The 19,532-nt window shown below is 38.7% G+C and overlaps 1 protein-coding gene across 5 annotated transcripts in view; it reads right to left on the bottom strand.

Annotated features, from left to right (window-relative positions):
* Adamts12 (ADAM metallopeptidase with thrombospondin type 1 motif 12) overlaps positions 1 to 19,532 on the bottom strand; it is a 299,094-nt gene that overhangs the window by 49,366 nt on the left and 230,196 nt on the right. For all 5 annotated transcript variants that reach the window (XM_048802926.1, XM_015496380.2, XM_048802927.1 and 2 more), the window contains 2 exons: positions 13,549 to 13,675; positions 3,632 to 3,842 (listed from right to left, as the gene is read on the bottom strand). In XM_048802926.1, coding sequence (XP_048658883.1) covers positions 3,632 to 3,842; positions 13,549 to 13,675 — 338 coding nt within the window. The remainder of the gene's footprint in view (positions 1 to 3,631; positions 3,843 to 13,548; positions 13,676 to 19,532) is intronic.

Genomic DNA, 19,532 nt, shown 5'->3' with positions numbered 1-19,532 from the left:
ATGTCTAGAGCCCTTTCACTACACACTGCCTGAAATGCTTTTGGAAAGAGTAGCTGTGTATAAACAAACACACTCAGCCTGACTTCTGAAGGCATGCCACATGTGTATCCAAATCAAATCAAACCAAATTGCACCTATGGCTGCCTGCCAACCAGTGGGAGAAACAGGCCAAATAAACATGTAGGGAAGTGGGGCAAAACAAGCTGATGAAAACTAAAGTCAATGAGACACAGATTGAACTTTCACTTTTAATGAGTGGCAAAGCCAGGATTTGAACCCAGGAGCCATGTTCTCGGGGGTTATGCCCTTCACTACTGCATCAGCTGCTTCTCGCAAGACATGCTACTAAAGTGATACACCTAGGAAAAAATGGAAACTCCAGAAACTCTAATGCCTTGTTTTTGTTAAATAAACAGAGTTCCTCTTCTTTACCCTCTGAACCCCCAAAGTAAGTTGGACAAAAGCAGATTCTTGGTAAAATTTGAGAATGTGGATGGATTTCTAGAGCATGAGCTTAGGTGTGTGTGTGTGTGTGTGTGTGTGTGAGAGAGAGAGAGAGAGAGAGAGAGAGAGAGAGAGAGAGAGAGAGAGAGAGACAGAGAGAGAGAGCTGGTCACTGGGGCAGTAAGCCCCTTCCTGGGGGCAGCAGGAGAGAAAACACCCCCTTCTGATCCCTGTTGGGCTAGGGTTGAGTGTCGGCCTGGCATGGCTGAGCCCATCCTCCTCTCATTCCTTGGGTTGGTGGAGACACCTTGATAGGGAGATATCTGATAAACTTGCCTTTCCTTCTTCTTCCCCTCCTGGTTGGCCAGGGAGGACCATTCTATGGGAATCTAGGAGTATCTCAGTTCTTGGGTCTTTGGCTCAGTTACCTTAGAGCTTTAGGCTCACCCAGGGTGATCCATGACCCAGTGCAGACAAACTGAGTATGTATAGTTGGAGTACTCCCCTGCTTCAAATAATGTTGCTATCAAGACAAAATTCAGATAATACTTTATATCAAGAATCACGATGTCATTTCTTTTATAAAATGTATCTGGGGGCGCTAGGGTTGTGGCTTAGTGGTAGAGCACTCGCCTTGCATGTGCAAGGCCCTAGGTTTGATCCTCAGCACCACATAGAAATAAATAAATAAAGTTATTGCATCCATCTACAACTAAAAAATAAATATATTTTTTAAAAAAGTATCTGGGTATAGTTGCAATGGAAAAGATATTTCATTATATTCTAGCAAAGCCCATTAGAGAGAAGCTCAGTATAGGGAAGAAAAGAACACCCATTTGGAGAATCTTTTGATGTTGATTTACTAAAAGCATTTCTAATAACATCTCCTGAATGAAGGCACTGGCTTAGGCTTTCTGCTCAGCTTTGCTGAGTGCAAGCTAGAAACTAGAGATTCCATGTGTGCTGTCAAATGACTATGAAATGCCTGTGATTTGGAATCCACAGATACAAGTACTCGTCACATCATACCAACTTTTTTCTCCCTTGTTCTCCAGTGAAGACAGGTTATTATGCTGTGCATACATGTGAACATAATAAGAAGAACTTCTCAGCCAAATCTGTAATTACAGACCTCTGAGAAAGCATTAAGATTCTGGCAATTAGTAAATTCTACATGACAAGAATTATTAACTGTTTTGGATGCAGCCAACACATTTTTGGTAAACAGATTTAATGGACCAGTCACAATACCCCATTCAGCCTTATTTTGACAACACTGTAATTTACAGCAATCTATGGTGGCAGCAGATGAACAGGCCAGGCAAGCCTCATGCTATGATTATTACCTCCCAAGAATAGCAAAGAGAAAGTTCTGGTTTATCACTGATGTGTGCACATGTATACCTGCACAAACCCACAATGCACCTGTGGTAGTGGTATATTTTCTTTGCATGCATACCTTCCCCTTCCTTCCTCCCTCCCTCCCTCCCTCCCTTCCTTCCTTCCTTCCTTTTGTGGTGTGATAGCTCTCCTTTGACAGAAGATCTTACAATCTAGGAACCATGATTTCCATTTTTCATTTTTTACCTAGATGCCCAACAGTGCATCCTGCAGAGAATTAGAAGCTAAATAAACCTAAACATTGACTATGAATTAACCAAAGATAGTTTTGTGAAGAAGGTTATCAAAGCTGATGTACTGAAATAAGTGTTCTGCATTTAAACAAGAGAGGGCAACTTCACTACAAAAATTTTAGAAATTCTTTAGATAATACTTTCAGAACACCTTAATAAGCTATAGATGAAAAATGATTTCCTTAGTTTATAATTAAATATAATATTTAAAAAAATTTTTTTAGTTGTTAACAGACCCTTTTTTAAAAAAATTTATTTATATGCAGTGCTGAGAATTGAACCTGGTGCCTCCTACATGCCAGGCAAGTGCATTACCTCTGAGCCCACAGCCCCAGCCCCTCAAATATCATTTTTGTGGGGGGTGGGTACCAGGTTTTGAACTCAGGGGCACTCAACCACTGAGTGATATCCCAGCCCAACTTTGTATTTTATTAGAGACAGGGTCTCATTGAGTTGTTTAGCACCTCACCGTTGCTGAGGCTGGCTTTGAATTCCAGATCCTCCTGTCTCAACCTCCTGAGCTACTAGGACTACAGGCATGGGCCACTGCACCCAGCTTCAAATATCATTTTAAACACAGAAATTTGATCCCATTTGATCACACTGCTCACTTTCTCAACAGAGTTAGTTTTGACTTTCTGTGGCAGTCCCCTGGATCAAATATTTTCCATTACCTCTGAAGTTAAGTCCTTAGAGGAGTTCCTGCCTATGTTCTTATGGGAAGCTTATGGCTTCTCAAGGAAACTCACCAGCACCCATCTCAACCTTCACGCCTATTGATTTTCGGAGATCATTTATTCCTAGTCGTTTCATTCCTTGGGTCATTGACTGAAATGCATACAGACAAGTGAAGATGAAGACCATGTAGACTCCAGGTACCCTGGGGAAAGAACAGCACTTCCCCTAATCACTCTGGGGCATAATGAGGCCCAACAGAACCAGGCTCTATAATGATTCACAGAAGATTAAAACTTGGGATTTTCTCATAAACTTCTAGCACTCTGACTTCTACTTACACTCAAAGAATTAGATCAACTTAATTTGGGGACAATGCAATGCTTATTTGAATTTATGAGGCTAATAATAGATGTCCCGAACACATGTCGAATAGATATAGATTTGAACGACTTTCTCTGAGTGTCAAGTATATTCCTAATCATTACAGCGATACTCCTTTGGTTTTAGTTAACTACAATGATTTACTAGCAAATGTTTAACAAACTGGCTCTTGGGGTGATATGGGGGAGCCTTGGTTTATTACCAATGATTTAACGATAGGCCAGCAAAAATCCTGACAATTTATAATTAGCTGTTATGAGCCTATACTAGTGGTATCTACTTCATCTGTGGTGGTTAGTTGACCATGGACAAGAAAGAGAAAGATCCTAAAAAACTGGGTGATGGGAACTGGAGTAAACAGGCCAGAGGTGATGGATGGTGTCTATTATGCAATTTAACCTGGAGTCACTTTGGATTTGGTGAATGGGGAGGAATGGGTGGGAGGCTGATGAAGCATGAATAATGTCAATCTCCCTCTTAACCCCTGAACTCACCTCACTCCAGTTGCCCACTGTCCAATCCGATGGACACAGGATATCTCTGTTACAGGAAATGAGGGCCTTGGGCTTCAGCAGATGCTGGCAGTCTGTAGCTGGGAGAGCTTGCTCATCAGAGCCCATGGTCTGAATGCACAATACTGTACGCTTCTTCTCTCCATAGGGCCCACATGTTGTGGAACATGCTTCCCATTCTCCTGCCCACCACCTGCAGGCAGATATGAACATGTGGGAAGATCATCAAACGTACCTGTACATCCATTTAACCACTGGAAAGAGAAAGCAGATGAGAATCAGAGATTACAGGACTGAGAAGTTCTTAGAATTACTTCAGTCTGCCAGGAGGTGTTCTGCAGACAGAGCCAGGTGATTTGTTCAAGCATAGCCCCAGAGAACAGCAGAACACTAGGCATAAGTATTTGTTAAATAGCATGTTTTTGAATGAAAAAAAAAGTCCTTTCTTTTCAGTCCAGAAAACTGAAGTTGCTGTGCAACTTCAAACAAATTTAAGCCTGACTTCCACATCTGTTGAAAGAGTGCAATAATATCAACTTCATATGAGTGATGTGGATTAAATGAAATACCAATTCATGCAAAGTAGTATAGTACAGAACCTGGCATTATAAGAACTCCCATCATTTGTTACAATTTATTGATAATTTTACTGTGGTATTAAAAATTCCAATTAGTCTCCAGGCTCTTAATTGAATACTTTTTTATTTGAATAGGAGGCAGGTACATATACACCAATTCTTGTTTATTTAGGAAATGGTCAGTCAGGGACATTGCTCTCATTTTTGCCCTCTAGTCTACTTGTCCATATTTTCATTGGTCTCTTTGAGAAGAAAGGAGTAGAAAAGGAAGAAACTTAAGTGAGATAATTTCTTACAGGTCAGCTGTTCTTAACAAGTTCAATAGTTAACAAGTTCAACTGTTGACTAAATTAATATGCTGGATTCCCTGAGGACAAACAAGCTTGTGTGTGTGTGTGTGTGTGTGCATTCTCTATGAGGGAATAGACTCAGGATTCCTGGATATGGGCCCACTGGTCACATGAAGTGCTTTTGAAAATGGCAGACAGTCCTCCTGGGAGTCCTCTCTTTTTTTCCCTTCTCTATCATTGTGAGAACTTTCTCCAGTGATGAAGACAGAACAAGTGTAGTTTGGGTCCACCATAGCTTCCATGGGCAGCCTGGTTCTTCATACCTTCATAGGTAATGAAGTGGGATTTTTCTATTTTTCCTGGGGAAAATGCACATGGTGAGAAGTTCTTCATTCCTGACCTTGAGATAGTATTGAATTTTGTCAATTCGGAAGAAGATAAAATTTTGTACTATTATTTTTGTTTGCTAAATATTAGATTGATTGGGGGAGACTTTTTTTGATTCTCATACTTTTAGTCCCAAGTTAAAAATAATTTAAGAAAGTTATTAATCGATTTTATTATAGTCTTTAGCTAATAAGTAATTAAGATTTCTTATTTATCCTTTGAGATTTAATATTTAGTTGTCTTATGTGGATAAAGAGCTATTAGGGAAGTATGATGTGAAATAAATAAATGCCCACTGTATTAACCTAATTATTTTGTCTTACCTCTGACATTTCCAAGGGAGGCCAGGCACACTACTGAGTATTTAAAATGTCATTCTGGAAAGCTCTTAATCTGAACTGACTGAAAACCCAATTTATCTAATTACTTGCTATAGAGATTTCAGCTGTGTCATCACAAAATGATAATGGATGTTCTTGCTTTCTCTCCCCGGAACTCCCCCAAAAGTCCCCTAGAGGACATTTTGCATGTGCATATGAATATGTTTCCCCAATGCATGTGTTGAAAACTTAATCCCCAATGCAACAGTGTTGGGAGGTGGGGCCTAATGGAAGTGTTTAGGAATGGATTAATGCCTCTGGGAAATAGGTTTGCTCTTTTGCTTTTCTGGTATGTGAAGACACAATGCTTGTCCCCTCTTGCCCTTCTGCCTTCTACCATGTGAAGCAAGAACAAGAAGGCTCTCACCAGCTCAAATGCTGATGCCTTGGTCGTGGGCTTCCAGTCTGTAGCACTGTGAGAAATAAATTTCTGTGCTTTGTAAGTTACTCAGTCTACTGGTATTCTGTTATAACTTATAGCAGCACAAACCATATTAAGATGGTTTGTCAGGTCCTGTCTCAAAGTGAAAAATAAAAAGTGATTCAGTGGTTTAGTGCCTCTCGGTTCAATCCCCAGTACAAAAACAAAACAAAACAAAACAAAAAACCAAAAACAAAACCAAAAAAACCCAGCTCATCAGTGGTTTAAAGTGAAAACCACCTCCTTTTTTTTTTTTTTTTTTTTTCCTGCAAAGGTCTTCCAGGCCCAGGTCTCAGGAGCCATTGTCAAGTTGCTGTCTATTGTCTATCTCATTCTTCTTGATCTCTGCCATAGCCCCACCTCTTCTAGGAGATTAAGAACAAAATGCTATTTTTATGTTTATGGGAGATTTTATATTTATATCTATAGAACATATACGGTTAAAGTACTCAGCAATTGTTGAAATATGCAAAGAATTCAGGGACAAAATACCCAGCAGAAATGTTTATTATGCCTCAACAAGACAACCCTTCTGGTTTAGTCAACACGGAATTAACATCAAACTAACCTGACTTTTCTGTTTTTGCCATTCATCTTTTTCTAACCAGAATGCCAATGGTACTGACAAAGAATCTCTTCTTGACTAAACTAGTCAGGCTTCTGGATTCTCTCCTAGGCCCAATATGTGCATTATTTTGTTAAAAACCCACTTTTAGCAGAGAACCCTGCTGAATCAGTTTCACAAGAACCTCCCACCCTAGATATCTGATCACCTATCATATCTGATTGGGCTCCTCATCCTTCACCATTACAGAAATATCTGATCACTCTGATTTATTTTTGGTAAGAATTATTAGGTCAGTTTAGCCCAAATCCCTTCTTATCCCTGATTTTTTTTTCTGAATATTTTCCCATCCACTGATCCCCACCTTGCACCTTGGGTAAAAGTTTCTGTTTGTCTATGTCCATGTTCAGGCCAGTCTCTTTCCCACTGCAAAATCCCTATACCTACCATGATGGTCCTGAGTAAGTTTTCTTACTATATTTTTAACAAGTATCATTGAATAATTTTTTCTTTAATAATACCCAACACAACTGGACAACTGATCAGACATTGACTATATTGTTCTTTAGCCACTGAACACAAGTTGAACTCTTCCCAATTATCATGTAAAAGTCCTAAGAACTGGTACTCTACCACTGATTCTCAGTGTATCAATATGTGGTCAGCTTTCAAAAGTCATGTCCAGGAATGACTGAATATTCAGAATCTCTTGGAGGCAGGGCATTGGTGCTTTCTTAGAGTTTCCTGATGACTTATTTGAAGTCAGGGTTAGAAACCACTGGTGTTTCGGTACCAAATAAAGGGATTTAGCTGTTTGTCTCTAATTTATTTTTCTCCAAAGAATAGACTTTATCGTTTTATAATGAGTTATGGATAACATAGAAACGTGTATCTGTGCATGTGTGAACGTGTGTGTGTGTGTGTGTGTGTGTGTGTGTGTGAGAGAGAGAGAGAGAGAGAGAGAGAGAGAGAGAGAGAGAGAGAGACCTTTGAAGAACTTGCAATTGTCCTGGGAAAGTTCACTTCGGATCGAGTTCCTCCCAAGATGAAGTAGGATGGCTGGGGTGGAGAACCTCTGACCCTCTCTCTTATCTACCCCTTGTACCCATTCCCATGGCAGTGCTGGCTTGGTAGCTCAGACTGCCAGAGAATCTGGTCACTTCACTCTAACCCTCATTACTCAGATAATTGAAAGGCCAAGTTTGAATTTGTCATATTCTTACTCAGAAAGTAATTTTCTTAAAAAAACCCTTTAATAATTATCATCTTTTTTTGTACTATTTTTCCTAATAGCATTTATACTTCAACATCCAATTAATGAACATTCTAAATTCCAACAAAACCACCATTCCTATAATAAGCACCCTTCCCTCCTCACCCCGTGCACAGCTTGTCTTTCTGATGACATCCTGTTCCTCCAACCTCATTTGCCCTAGCTTTCTTGTCCCTAACACACGCCATGTCACCCTCCCCTCTCTTTTGTGGGCGTTCCCTTGTCTCAGTGATCCTGTTCATTTATTTAGATCAGAAGTTCTCAACTAGTGGAGAGTCCCATACTCCCTCTCCAGGGGAGGAATGTCTGAAGACATTTTTCATGGTCACAAATGAGGGTGGGGTGCCATTGACATCCAGTGGGTAGAGGCCAGAGGTGCTGCCAAGCCGCCTATAATATACAAGACAGCCCTCCAACAAAAGGAATAATCTAGGCCGAACTAGCAACAGTGCTGAGCTTGACTTAAATCATGTGCCATTCTTTAGTGCATTGAAAGCTACATGCAGCTGCCAGAGTTGGATGAATTGCTATCAGATGTTTATTGAACACTTTGGAAACGCTGGACGCTACCACAGCTGTAGAATTTCAGAGCTTTGCTTTGCTGAAAACCAAAGTTCAGAGAGAAGTCAATAGGGAGAAGAGACTCAAATGACCTCTTTCTGCAGTCAGATACACTTTAATTCCAAAGAATTTCTTTCTTGATAGGCTGCTCTATCCTGGAACAGGCTATGCAAGGCTTTTGTCCGAAAAACCATTGGCAGCAGGGTGCATATTTCTTAGATTTAGATAATCAAAAGCTTTTATTAAATCTTTTTAAAAAATCTGTCTTGAAAATTCCTTTGGGGAACAACACAGTATGTTGAAACTGGATGTAAAAACGAGAATTCTATATAGGGAAGAGGGGATGGAGGGCAAGTGAGGAGGCAGGGGATTAGCAAGAATGGTGGAATGTGATGGACATCATTATCCAAAGTACATGTATAAAGACACGAATTGGGTCTCAACCTACTTTATATACAAACAGAGATATGAAAAATTGTGGTATATATGTGTAATAAGAATTATAATGCAAAAAAAACAAGTACATGTATAAAGAATGAATCGGCATGAATACACTTTATACAAAGGTATGAAAAATTGTGCTCTATATGTGTGATAAGAATTATAATACATTCCGCTGTCCTGTATTAAAAAAGATAAAATTAAAAATAAATAAATAAATAAATGAGAATTATAAGAAAAGTGATTGAGAAACAAAAAAGCTTTGTCCATGGAATCTCTGGGGAGGAGGAGTGACAGCTCTGAGTGGTAAATATGAGCTTTTCAGATACCATGGAAATCAGGTGTCAGAGGAAGATGTTGCCACTTGAAATTTGTATCCAAGGAAACTAACTGCTAGGCTAAGTTTGTAAAAATAAATACTATTAAAAGAGCAACCTTCATTTATTATTTATTCTTTAAAAAGCAAATTAATTTTATTTCTTTTATCTAATCTCTTTGTGAATTTACATGCATGGCTTAGTTCTGGGGCCAAATTTTCTGGCTTGTTCACAAATTTTCATTGTGTTTTAATGGGAGAGGAATATTATAAATTTGCGGCGGGTTCATTCTCAACCTTGCTCATCCTGAGATCCTGGGCAGCAGCGTGGTATGGTAACATAAGCAGCGGCTTCTCAGCATGGATCTGGGATCCAATCCAGACTCTACCATTGGTAGCCAAATGACTTTGGAAAACTGGTGAAGGCTTTGTGTGCTCCCTCATTGATATACTGAATGCAAAATATCTATCAATAAGGCTTACTGGCAGAATTAAATAATATGGAGTATGGAAAGGGTTTAGAAAATATTGTGTATTTTAAAAAATGGCTAATTTATTCTCAGTCCTTACCCCGAAGGCATGACATCAAATTTCTTTGAAAAGTCATCACCTCATATACCACAGGTGGGTGGGGTAATATTCACCCTCTGTCTCCTGGTTACTTCATAAATACCTGGGGAAGCTGAAATCAGTCATAAATAAGAAGGACTTCTGAAAACTAACCATTGTATCTGGCCATTTCATGAAATTTTATTTACCTTATCATATTTTACTGCAGAACACAGTTCTAGAAATCATGCCTGCATGTTTCGTGTTTAATTAACATTCTCAGGAACTGAAATCTTTGACCAAGCATGAAAGCCTCATCTTTCAACAAAAATGTTCCACACAATAGAAGCACGACACAGACTTTCTAATTGATACTCTTCTTAAAATTTTAGTCCAGATAAATTAACAAACTAATAGGGATTCAGAGAAGGGAGTATGAGTATATGCATACAGCATAAAAATAAAATAAATATAGGAAAGATAAAAAATGAAACACACATTATTACTGTATATATATATATATATATATATATATATATATATATATATATGACTGCATGACCAATATGATTCTGCAACATGTACACTCAGAAAAATAAGAAATTATATCTCATCTTTGTATGATATATCAAAGTGCATAAATGCATTCTACTGTCATGTATAACTAATTAAAACAAATAAAAAATTAAAAAAATAGAATTTCAATACAATTTAGCTGGCTGATGACAAATAATCCTCTAAACATAGATATCATTGATTTTAAATATAAATATGGATGCCTCTCTCTGTTTGTGTGTGTACACACCTTGGGTATTAAAAACAAGGGCAAATATTTAACTTTCAGGGTTCCAAAGACACCCCTGAGATCATTAATATCTTTCTGAAAGCTGTGCCTTTAGTTTGAGATGTGAACTGAGTTGATTCAGGCTTGATCTGCTAATTTTGTTGATCTTTAATGACCACAAGCTGAGGCACTGGCATTAATCTTGTGCAAAAATAGCCTCAAAGAAACTCAGACATTGGGAAATAGCTGCAAACAGAAGAAAAGGGACTTAAATCATAGCAAAAAAAAAAAAAAATGCTCCCAAATGGTGAAGATTTAAAGACTTGTCAAATTGCTTCCTCTTTGCTCTTCTTCCTTAAGTATAATCTCTAGCTTGTTTGAAGGGAGTTGGAGGAAATTATGTTTCCAACATGACATCAGAGGCTGGGGAACAGGATGAATTGTTTTCCTACCCTGCAGCATGATGATGTAGAAGGCAGAAGCTGGAGAAATAGTCATCATCTCACCAAGAAAACCCGGCTCTGGATGCTACGTCGGCATGGTTGGGACTGCACAGTGGCTGTCGGTTGCCTGGCTCCCATGTGTGGCCATCAGCACTTCCATTCTGACTACCTGGGTGTCATGACTAATTTCATGAAAGGAGTCTGCATAATTGGTCTATTTCAAAAGTTTGCTCTGGATCCACAAGCTATATCCATGAGCTCAGCTTAAGAAGCATAGCTGGAGAAAAGTGTATCATTGACCTTGTTCTAACAGGATGCTCTTAAAGCCAAGAGATGAAGAGATGCCAGTTAGCCACAAAGGCTCAAGGAAAGCTAGATCCTGTGATTAGCAGCAGGAGGCAGGGCCCTGGAGAAAGTACCTGACAGGTCTTACCTTGCCAATGCATGTGTATCTTGTATTGCCTTCTTGACTGTAAGCTTCATGTTATAGAGTTTGTTCATATGCCCAAAAAATTAAGTATAAATTTTTCATTTTCTGAAGCATCTCAGCATATAAGGGAACACTTGAAAACCAAACATGTTTGTATCATTCGAAAAAAAAAAAATCCTTTGCTGCCACCCCCAAGAAAACTGCTTTGAAGAATCTGTGACCCGGTGGTGGGATCTCCTCTGCTCTTCCCCTGCTTTTGTATTACCTTTGCATGAAGTGGCCTTCGTGCCCTGGACTGTTGTAGCAAATTGCCACAAACTTGGTGGCTTAAAACAACTGAAATTTAATCTCTTATAGTCCTGGGGTCCAGATGTCCAAAATCAGTATTACTAGGCTGGAATCCAGGTGTCAGCAGGGCCGTACTCCCCCGGAGGCTCTAGACTTTTCTTTGCCTCTTCAGTTTATGATAGCTGACTGCATACTTGATCATGGCTGCATCGCTCCAACCCTCAAGGCCAGCTCTCTCTTCACATCGCCTTTCTTTTTCTCTCTCTCTGTTTGTTGAGTTTCTGTCTGTCTACCTCACAAGAACTCCTGTGATGGCATTTAGGGCCCTCCTGGATAACTAGGAGGCCCTCTACATCTCAAGATCTTTAACTTAAGCACATCTGAAAAGATCCTTTTCCCTAATAAGGTGACACAGGCTCCAAATACTAGGATGTGGGTGTCTTGGGGCCATTTTTCAGCCTACCACACTATTGCATTGAGGGGCGACTGCCAAGGCACAGAGCTAAGCCTTGTCACTTAGGGATTTCTTTATCTCCTCTATGTCTAGCTCTAGGATGGGATTTAGCTTCAGCTCATATCCTGTCCTCCAGTCTCTGCAGTCTTGTTCCAACAGGTAGCTCCTTCTAGCGCCCCAGCTGTACCTTATCCTGTTACCACCAACTAGAAAGTTCTAGTGATGGGAGGGTAGAGGTAGATAAAGACAGCCACGCTTAAGGGAAGTGAATTCTGAAAATACTGAAGCCAAGTTTTAGTGACAAGTGAATGATAAAATGCCAATGCCTGTCTTGTCCTAAACAGGGAGCTGGTTTTGAACCCACAGCCTTTTCATGTGCATAGTTGATATCCCTGCTTTCCTCTCCTCTCTGCATAGTAGGCAAGCACCTGCAGCCAGGTCTTTTGGTGCCCACCTCTCTGAGCACAGTGTGTGCCTCACTAGAACACAGCCCCAATAAGGGGAGATGTGCATGCCTCTCTTCAGGGGGCCTGTTGTGTATAGCAGACAGCACAGGCTCTAGAGACATACAGCTCTGGGTTCAAATCTCTGCCTTCTACTAGTTTTATGCTATTGAGTGAGGAAGAAAAAGTTTCTTCCTCTGGAAAATTGGCATAATAATATTTAGCTGAGTAGTTGTGAAAGATAAAGAGAATACACAAGATGTTTCTAACATATGGCCAAGAGTAAAGTATGCACTCAAAAACTGGCAAAAAGTATTTGGTTTATACCACATTGCATCTCTTATGAAAAATAGTAGATGCTCAACAAATATTGGCTGGTAATATAAGGGCCAAGGCAGACTCTATCAAAACATAAAAAAGAATGTAAGCCTCAGGGATAAATTGTTTTCAGGAAAGAAATAGCTTTGATTTTAAGAAGGTGGCCAGTCCAACAAAGAGTGGTTTTGAAAAGTAAGAAAAGATTCCTAGGCATTAGTGGAGTGGGTGCTATCTGATGAGTGTCAAAGGAATTTATTGGTTGGTAGAGGCTCATTAACTTTGAAGGAAAACAAGTACAATGAAAGTGCAGAAAACTTTTGGAATAGTCAGCTATCTTGAACCAACGTGGTTAGCAAGTGAATATCTCTATAACAATGGTTCTCAATCAAGGGTGATTTTGCCACCTTGAAGACACTTGGCAATTTCAGCCTGTCTCAACCCGGATTGCATCCCTCTAAGTGGATGCAGGCCAGGGATGTTCATAAGCATTCCTACAACTCACAGAACAGTTCCCACAACAGTCTTTCAGCCTCCGAGGTCAATAGTGCCAAGGTAGAGAAAGCCTGCTGTCTAAGTCCTGTCTTCCAGCTCATCTGAAGTATGAGTGGGCATGGTGATCTGAAGGTGCCAATTCACACTGAAGGCTACATTTGCATGGTAAAGTGCCCTTGGAAAAGCCAAACCCTTTAGTTAAACAACTTGTGGGTAAACTACGAAGAATTCTCTTCAGCAAGATTTAGTCTTTCCCAACAAACAACCATACATCATCTTTTTAAGAAATACCATTCTCTGGGAAGATAACGTCCTCACAGCTAGCCACAGGCTGCAATAGCACAGCCTCAGAAAATCTAACAGTTTTCCTGTATCTATTCTGACCAGCCCACAGTCCTCCTGTGTCACTGAGCACTGGATTACTGTTTAATTAGAGTCACTGTAAATAGATACGTATCGCTCCAGCTCTGTGTTATCAATGGTTACCTGGGTGGACAATCCTTTTCATAGCACTTCTTTTGTCTCCCATTGGGCTGTTTTTCCGGGTTGCAGAATGTAGCTTTCACCACCCCATGGCCCTTCTTCACACAATGGGCAGTCTGACGGCGGATACCTGGGGGTCAGACAGAAAGATCCATACATCATATGGAATTCTGAGTGTGCCCTGTCTAAATTTCTAGCCAATGGAAACTGTGAGTATGATAAAGTAAAACTGCCCTAAATTTGGGGTGGTTTGTTACATACGGTAGTAGCTACAGCAGCACTTGATTAATGTTGACTTTCATTCTTTTCTTAGAGCTACAATTCAGTGTGGTTTGCTGAAGTCAATCCACTATTGATTCCATCAACTTTTAATTCCTTCTCCTGTGCTACGGTTCTTCTGTTTTCCCTCCAGATCTACTTTGCCCCTTTCTTCACTTGGCTCTGAACCTCATGGAACCAGACCTGTGGTTAGTTCAATTAGGACTAACCATCCAGTTAGGTTTGGGAAATGGAGGCACTATTTCTATTTAAATGCTGTTTCCCTTAATTTTTCAAGCCTAGGGGTGGTAGCCTGGTTTCCCCTATCTGCACTGTTAATGGGCAGGAATAATTACTCACCTTTCTTCATTTCCCTAAACCCTATCCATTCCTGTAAAAGTAGCTAAGGTAGACAGTTTGGGTGTGCTGTTTCCTCTTGGTGCCCTTATGTGATAACAACATTATAGGAAAAAACCTCTAACTATCAATCTTCAGTGACATACTCATTAGATAACTTTGAAAACCAATTACTGGAATAACAATCTTTCTTTAACAGGATATTTTAATAACCTACTATGAATGGGGTTAGAATCGGTCTTCCTTTTAAGGGAAGTTATCATTATATAATGCTACAAATGCAGAAAGTGTAACAGGTGAGGTTGAATCTATGTGACCTTGATCTTCTCCTGGCAAGTAAAGAAAGAAGAATGATATTGACTTTTTATTTGCCTTTCCATCTGCCTCTTATTCCTTCAAACAGACAACAGCTCCCAAAGAAACCCTACCTAATTACGGATGCCAGTCAATCAATATGTTCAGATCTAAGTTAACTGCCTCTCTGAAAGCATTTACTTGAAGAGACATTAGTAGAACTCAATCACATTGAAAAATATATGAGAATCAAATTCAAAATGCTATTTCCAGAAGTTTCAGAATCCCTTTCTCTATGTAGCAATGAGAATGTGGCTACATGTCTGTAAGAACTTGGTAAGTCCTGTTGGACATCGGCAGTAACAGGTCCAGTAAGTGCCTTGACTTGTAAGAACTATTTCCTTATACTGTAAACCTGATAATCTTGAGTGGAAATTGTTGTGTTGAAAGAAGTAACAAGTAAAGTTCCTTATGTAAAACAAACAAACAAAAACCCCTCAACAATAACATAGTTCATCATATTTTGAACTTAATATTTAGATGATAAAATAGAGGGAATCTGCTATATGGTTCATTTAGTTTACATGAGCTTTTCTTGATCCGGAAGTTCAATTTAGGAAGGGTATAGATAAAACAGCTTAAGACTTAGGTTATTGTAATGAACTATGGAAAATTCTCCTAACATTGGATATAACATTGATTTTAATGTGAAACGTCAACAATTTTGTGATTGAATAGAGAGGCTGTCACTTACTACAATCCCCCTAAATGCACAGAATCAACAATAACTTTACAGGACAAAGTCGAAATTGTACAACCATCTGTATTGCTGACTAGTGTACCCTCAATCTACCAAATTTCTATTTTAATTACCACTAAACATTTTCCTTGTTTTTTTTTCTTTTTTTTTTCAGGCTCCCTTAGATCCTCAGCTCTATTTTCCTGGCTCAATGAGTTTGGTTTTATCCTTCATAATGAAACTCAGCCTAGAAAAGCCTGGATGCCATCAATATGAGTTTAAGCATACTGAAGTGTGTGTTCACACGTGTGTGTGTGTGTGTGTGTGTGTGTGTGATTGACAACAACCACAGCATCAACTTTAACAGCAATGCCATGAGAATTAGAACTGGTTTTGAATCCTGCCTTAACACTTCCTTGATGAGTAATCTTGGGCGATCTTCCTTATTTTTGCAAACTTCAGTTTCCAAGATGACAATAAAATTATAGTGCAGGGTTGTCATGAGGACAAAAATGACATATGCACCCTAATATAAACATGATCAACCCTAAGCCCTGGTACAATGCTAAATGCAGAGTAGGATTTTGCAAACAATTCTTGAATATGAATTTGAAGTTTCTTTGTAACCCATTCAACCAAACTCTCTCTGAAACTTCCTGCACATTCATTGTAAAATCAGGATTGGTTTTACACTCTCAGATTAGGGAATAGATTATATTCAATTTATCCAGAGCACTAAAGCCTTTTTCATACTGCTCTGATGCAACCAAGTTTCTGCAAATAATTCAATCTCTAGTCACACAATCCATTTTTTTTTGTAGCTCAAAAAGGCATTGACACAGATTTAAATAATTACAAACAGCTGGATGGATATGAGTTAATGTGACTTGACTATATCATTTGTCATCACCAAAACCCATGCATCTCACAAGATCAGTAAGACTTAAAGCCAATTTCTCTCCTGAATGCCAATGAACTTAGTACACAAATTCATTTATTGACTTTCATGGTAGGGATAACTTATAAAAAATTACATAGAAAGTGCTCAAAGAAAAGCATTGCTTGTATGTAAAGAGTGTTGTGTGGTATTAGAAAAAAGTAGATCTGCCCTATGAAGGAACAATTTTCAAAATTTTCCACACACTGTCTCTGTATTGATTATGACTTCTCTTCCTTAGACTGTGCATGAGTCTGGCAAAGCACGTGAATGAAGAAACTCAGAAGTGTAAAAAAATCTCACAACACTCGTGAGTTGATAAAGTGTACAGCAGCATTTCACAAAGCACACTGTGCAAAGAAAATCTTCACAGAAACCAGTTGAAAAAATCCCAAGGAACCGTACTATTAGAAAACAGAACTAAGAGCCTGAAAATAAGGGAGGGACTGATCTCTGCTGGCTGCAAGGGGTTAAAATGGGATGGAACTTAGAAGACCAGCAGAATGAGAGACCATTAGATTAGTCACCCTGACTAAGGGTTTTCATTTGTTCATTAGTGAAGTACACTAAAAAGTTATAATATCTCCACTGTACATTACTTACAGTTTTTTAAAAATTATTATGCATATGGCAAACTATGTAATCTTCTATTTTGTGTCATATGTTTAATCTACCTCAATACATATTCCTATTACCATTATGAAGTCTTACATTAAAAAGTATCTTCCAGGTATTGTTCCAGATTTTTTTGATTTGTCTGGATTTGGTGGATCTTATCTGACAATTATGTTGGGAAGAGTGAGAGGGACTGGTACCGAAATGACAGCACTTTGAGAAAGTCAAGGAAATGTCTGACTCTGATTTTCCAAGAAGTGGATTCTGCCTTCTGAACATCAGTATGTGGTCACTCATCAGGGTTATTTATTGTATTGTGCATGTGCGTGTGTGTGTGTGTTAGTGTGTGTGTGTGTGTGTAGTGCTGGGCTCAAATCCAAAGCCTTGTTTATGGTAGGCAAGCACTCCACTGCTGAGCTACACCCCCTCTCCCCTCATCAGGATTGGAGGCAAATATGTGTCCCTATTTATATTCTAATACTTGGTCAAGGATATGTGGACATATCTCAAATGTGGTTATATTTAGCTTTAGTAGGAATACTGTTGGATAAACTTTGTGCAAACTAATTTTAGGATCTGCTGTATGAGTATTTATTTCCATTGAAGGTAATTCCATTGTAGGTCTGTTGGCCTACATAAACAATTTGAGCAGTATCCAGGAACTTTCAAGTGATGTTCATGATCTTGGAGTTTTCAATCTTTGCCTTTTCCTATGAGAACAGTCCTTGAGCAAAGGAACAATGACTAAACTCCAGAAAGAATCCAGCCAAGTAGGGTAAAGGGAAAGCTGAAGATGAGGGTAGGGCAGGGGAAAGAATTCTCCCATTTGTGTAGGCCATTGTAATACCAACAGACCCCAAGCTGCAGAATGGAGGAGACCACAGAACACAAAATTGGCAAAAGTCAAGTTCAGAAGTGAAGAGCCATTTTCTCACAACAATGCCTTTGCTATGAGTTTTACCAGTCACGAGAAGTTTTGGTTAGGTTGTACTACATCTGAGAGAACCCACAGCACTAAGTCTGTAATGGGCAAAAATGTGGTTTTATATCACTGTGCAAGTGATCCTGGATTTTTGCCAAAATATTCTCTTGTTGAATAAGGAGTCCTGCAGTTTCCTATTGAGACCTGCATTTGATGTTTCGCCACTGATCATGCATCTGTTGTACTTTTACTGGTGATCTTTTATGGGTGACTCAGGTTAATTTCTTTCAGCAAGTTTCTTGTAAGGATGTTATTATTAGTCCAATTTCTTCCAACTTTTCCTAAGAAGTAATAGTCCTTATATATGTTATATAATATATATGTTATTATATTATTTATACATATATATATACATATATATACACATATAGGTGTGTGTATAGATATAGAGTGTATGTGTTTGTGTGTGTGTATGTGTGTGTGTGGTTTTTTTGCACAGGTGATTAAATCCAGGGATGCTTAACCATTGAGCCACATTCCTTGCCCTTAATTTTTTTTTTTTTTAAATTTTGAGACAGGTTCTTGATAAGTTGCTTAGGGCCTCCTTAAGTTGCTGAGACTGGCTTTGAACTTGGGATCCACCTGCTTCAACCTCCTGTGACACTGGCATGTGCCACCATGCCCAGCTAAGATAAAATAATATTTGAATTTCATTTTAAATTAACTTACAAATGAGATTTGTGCAACTATTAGATATACACAACTTTTCAAATCTTAGAACAAGACTAGATACCATATTTTCTGTTCGATATTCATTTTCAGGAGGTACGTGATTTTCTTTTTTAAATCACAGCACCCATTGAAAATCCAGTGTCACAAAGTAAGATGTCATTGAAAGGAACATAATGAGACCCACTCTTGAAACTGCATTGCCTTGAGCTAGTACTTCATGTGATGTGCTAGAGATGTTAAGTATTGTGTGTCTCTTTAAAATTTTTCTATTTCCCTGGAAATTTTAAAATATTTCACAGCACCTGATGAGTTCAGTGACTCACTCTTGCAATATGAATACACTTTATGACCCAGGAATTCCACTGATAGGTAAACAAATTAAGAAAGCTCAAATATTGAGGTAAGAAGGCAGTAATTATAAGGTGCTCATTATAGCATTGCAGAAATAGTTATGAAATGCAAAATAGTAGAATTTATAAATAAATTTGGGGGCATTCATATAAGGGAATGATATACAGCTCCTAAAATAAATATGCTATCACTACTTTATTCAGTGTGGATTTATCTCAAAAGCATAAATTGAATAAATATAACAAGTAAGGAATGATACCTTGAATATGATGCTACTTACAGAAAGCTTAACTGCCTAAGAAATAGGCATCACTGTATACACGTGTAGCAGAAGTGTTCAACGACATATATGAGAATAATAAGCACTAGTTTCATGCCTGTGTTAACTCTGGGGAAAAGAGGATGAATGTGAAGCTGGGGTATGTTCCTTAACCCTAGTTGTGGGATGTTTCTCTTGAAAAATGAAAATTGAAACCAACATGACCCAGTGGTAAAATATGATAAAGTTGAGTGGTTGGTGCACAGGATTTGCTATTACATTCTCTATTTTTCTGGTATATTTGAAATGATTCCCAGGTAAAAACTGAAAAACTAAAATAATAACAACAGACAAAAAAGTAAGGCTCCCACCTTTTTGAAACCCTTTTTCTTAACATTGTCGTAATATTTATGCAAGTTTCTTGTAAGGAAAGTCTAGAAACTTTCTTGAAAGGAAAGTCTAGAAACTCCACAAAGAAGTTAAAGCTAAGGAGATTATGTTTCATGTGAGCCCAAAGATGCTC

This window comes from Marmota marmota, unplaced genomic scaffold, assembly GCF_001458135.2.
Source record: "Marmota marmota marmota unplaced genomic scaffold, marMar, whole genome shotgun sequence".
Taxonomy (NCBI): Eukaryota; Metazoa; Chordata; class Mammalia; order Rodentia; family Sciuridae; genus Marmota; species Marmota marmota.
This window is presented reverse-complemented; position numbering and strand designations above follow the sequence as displayed.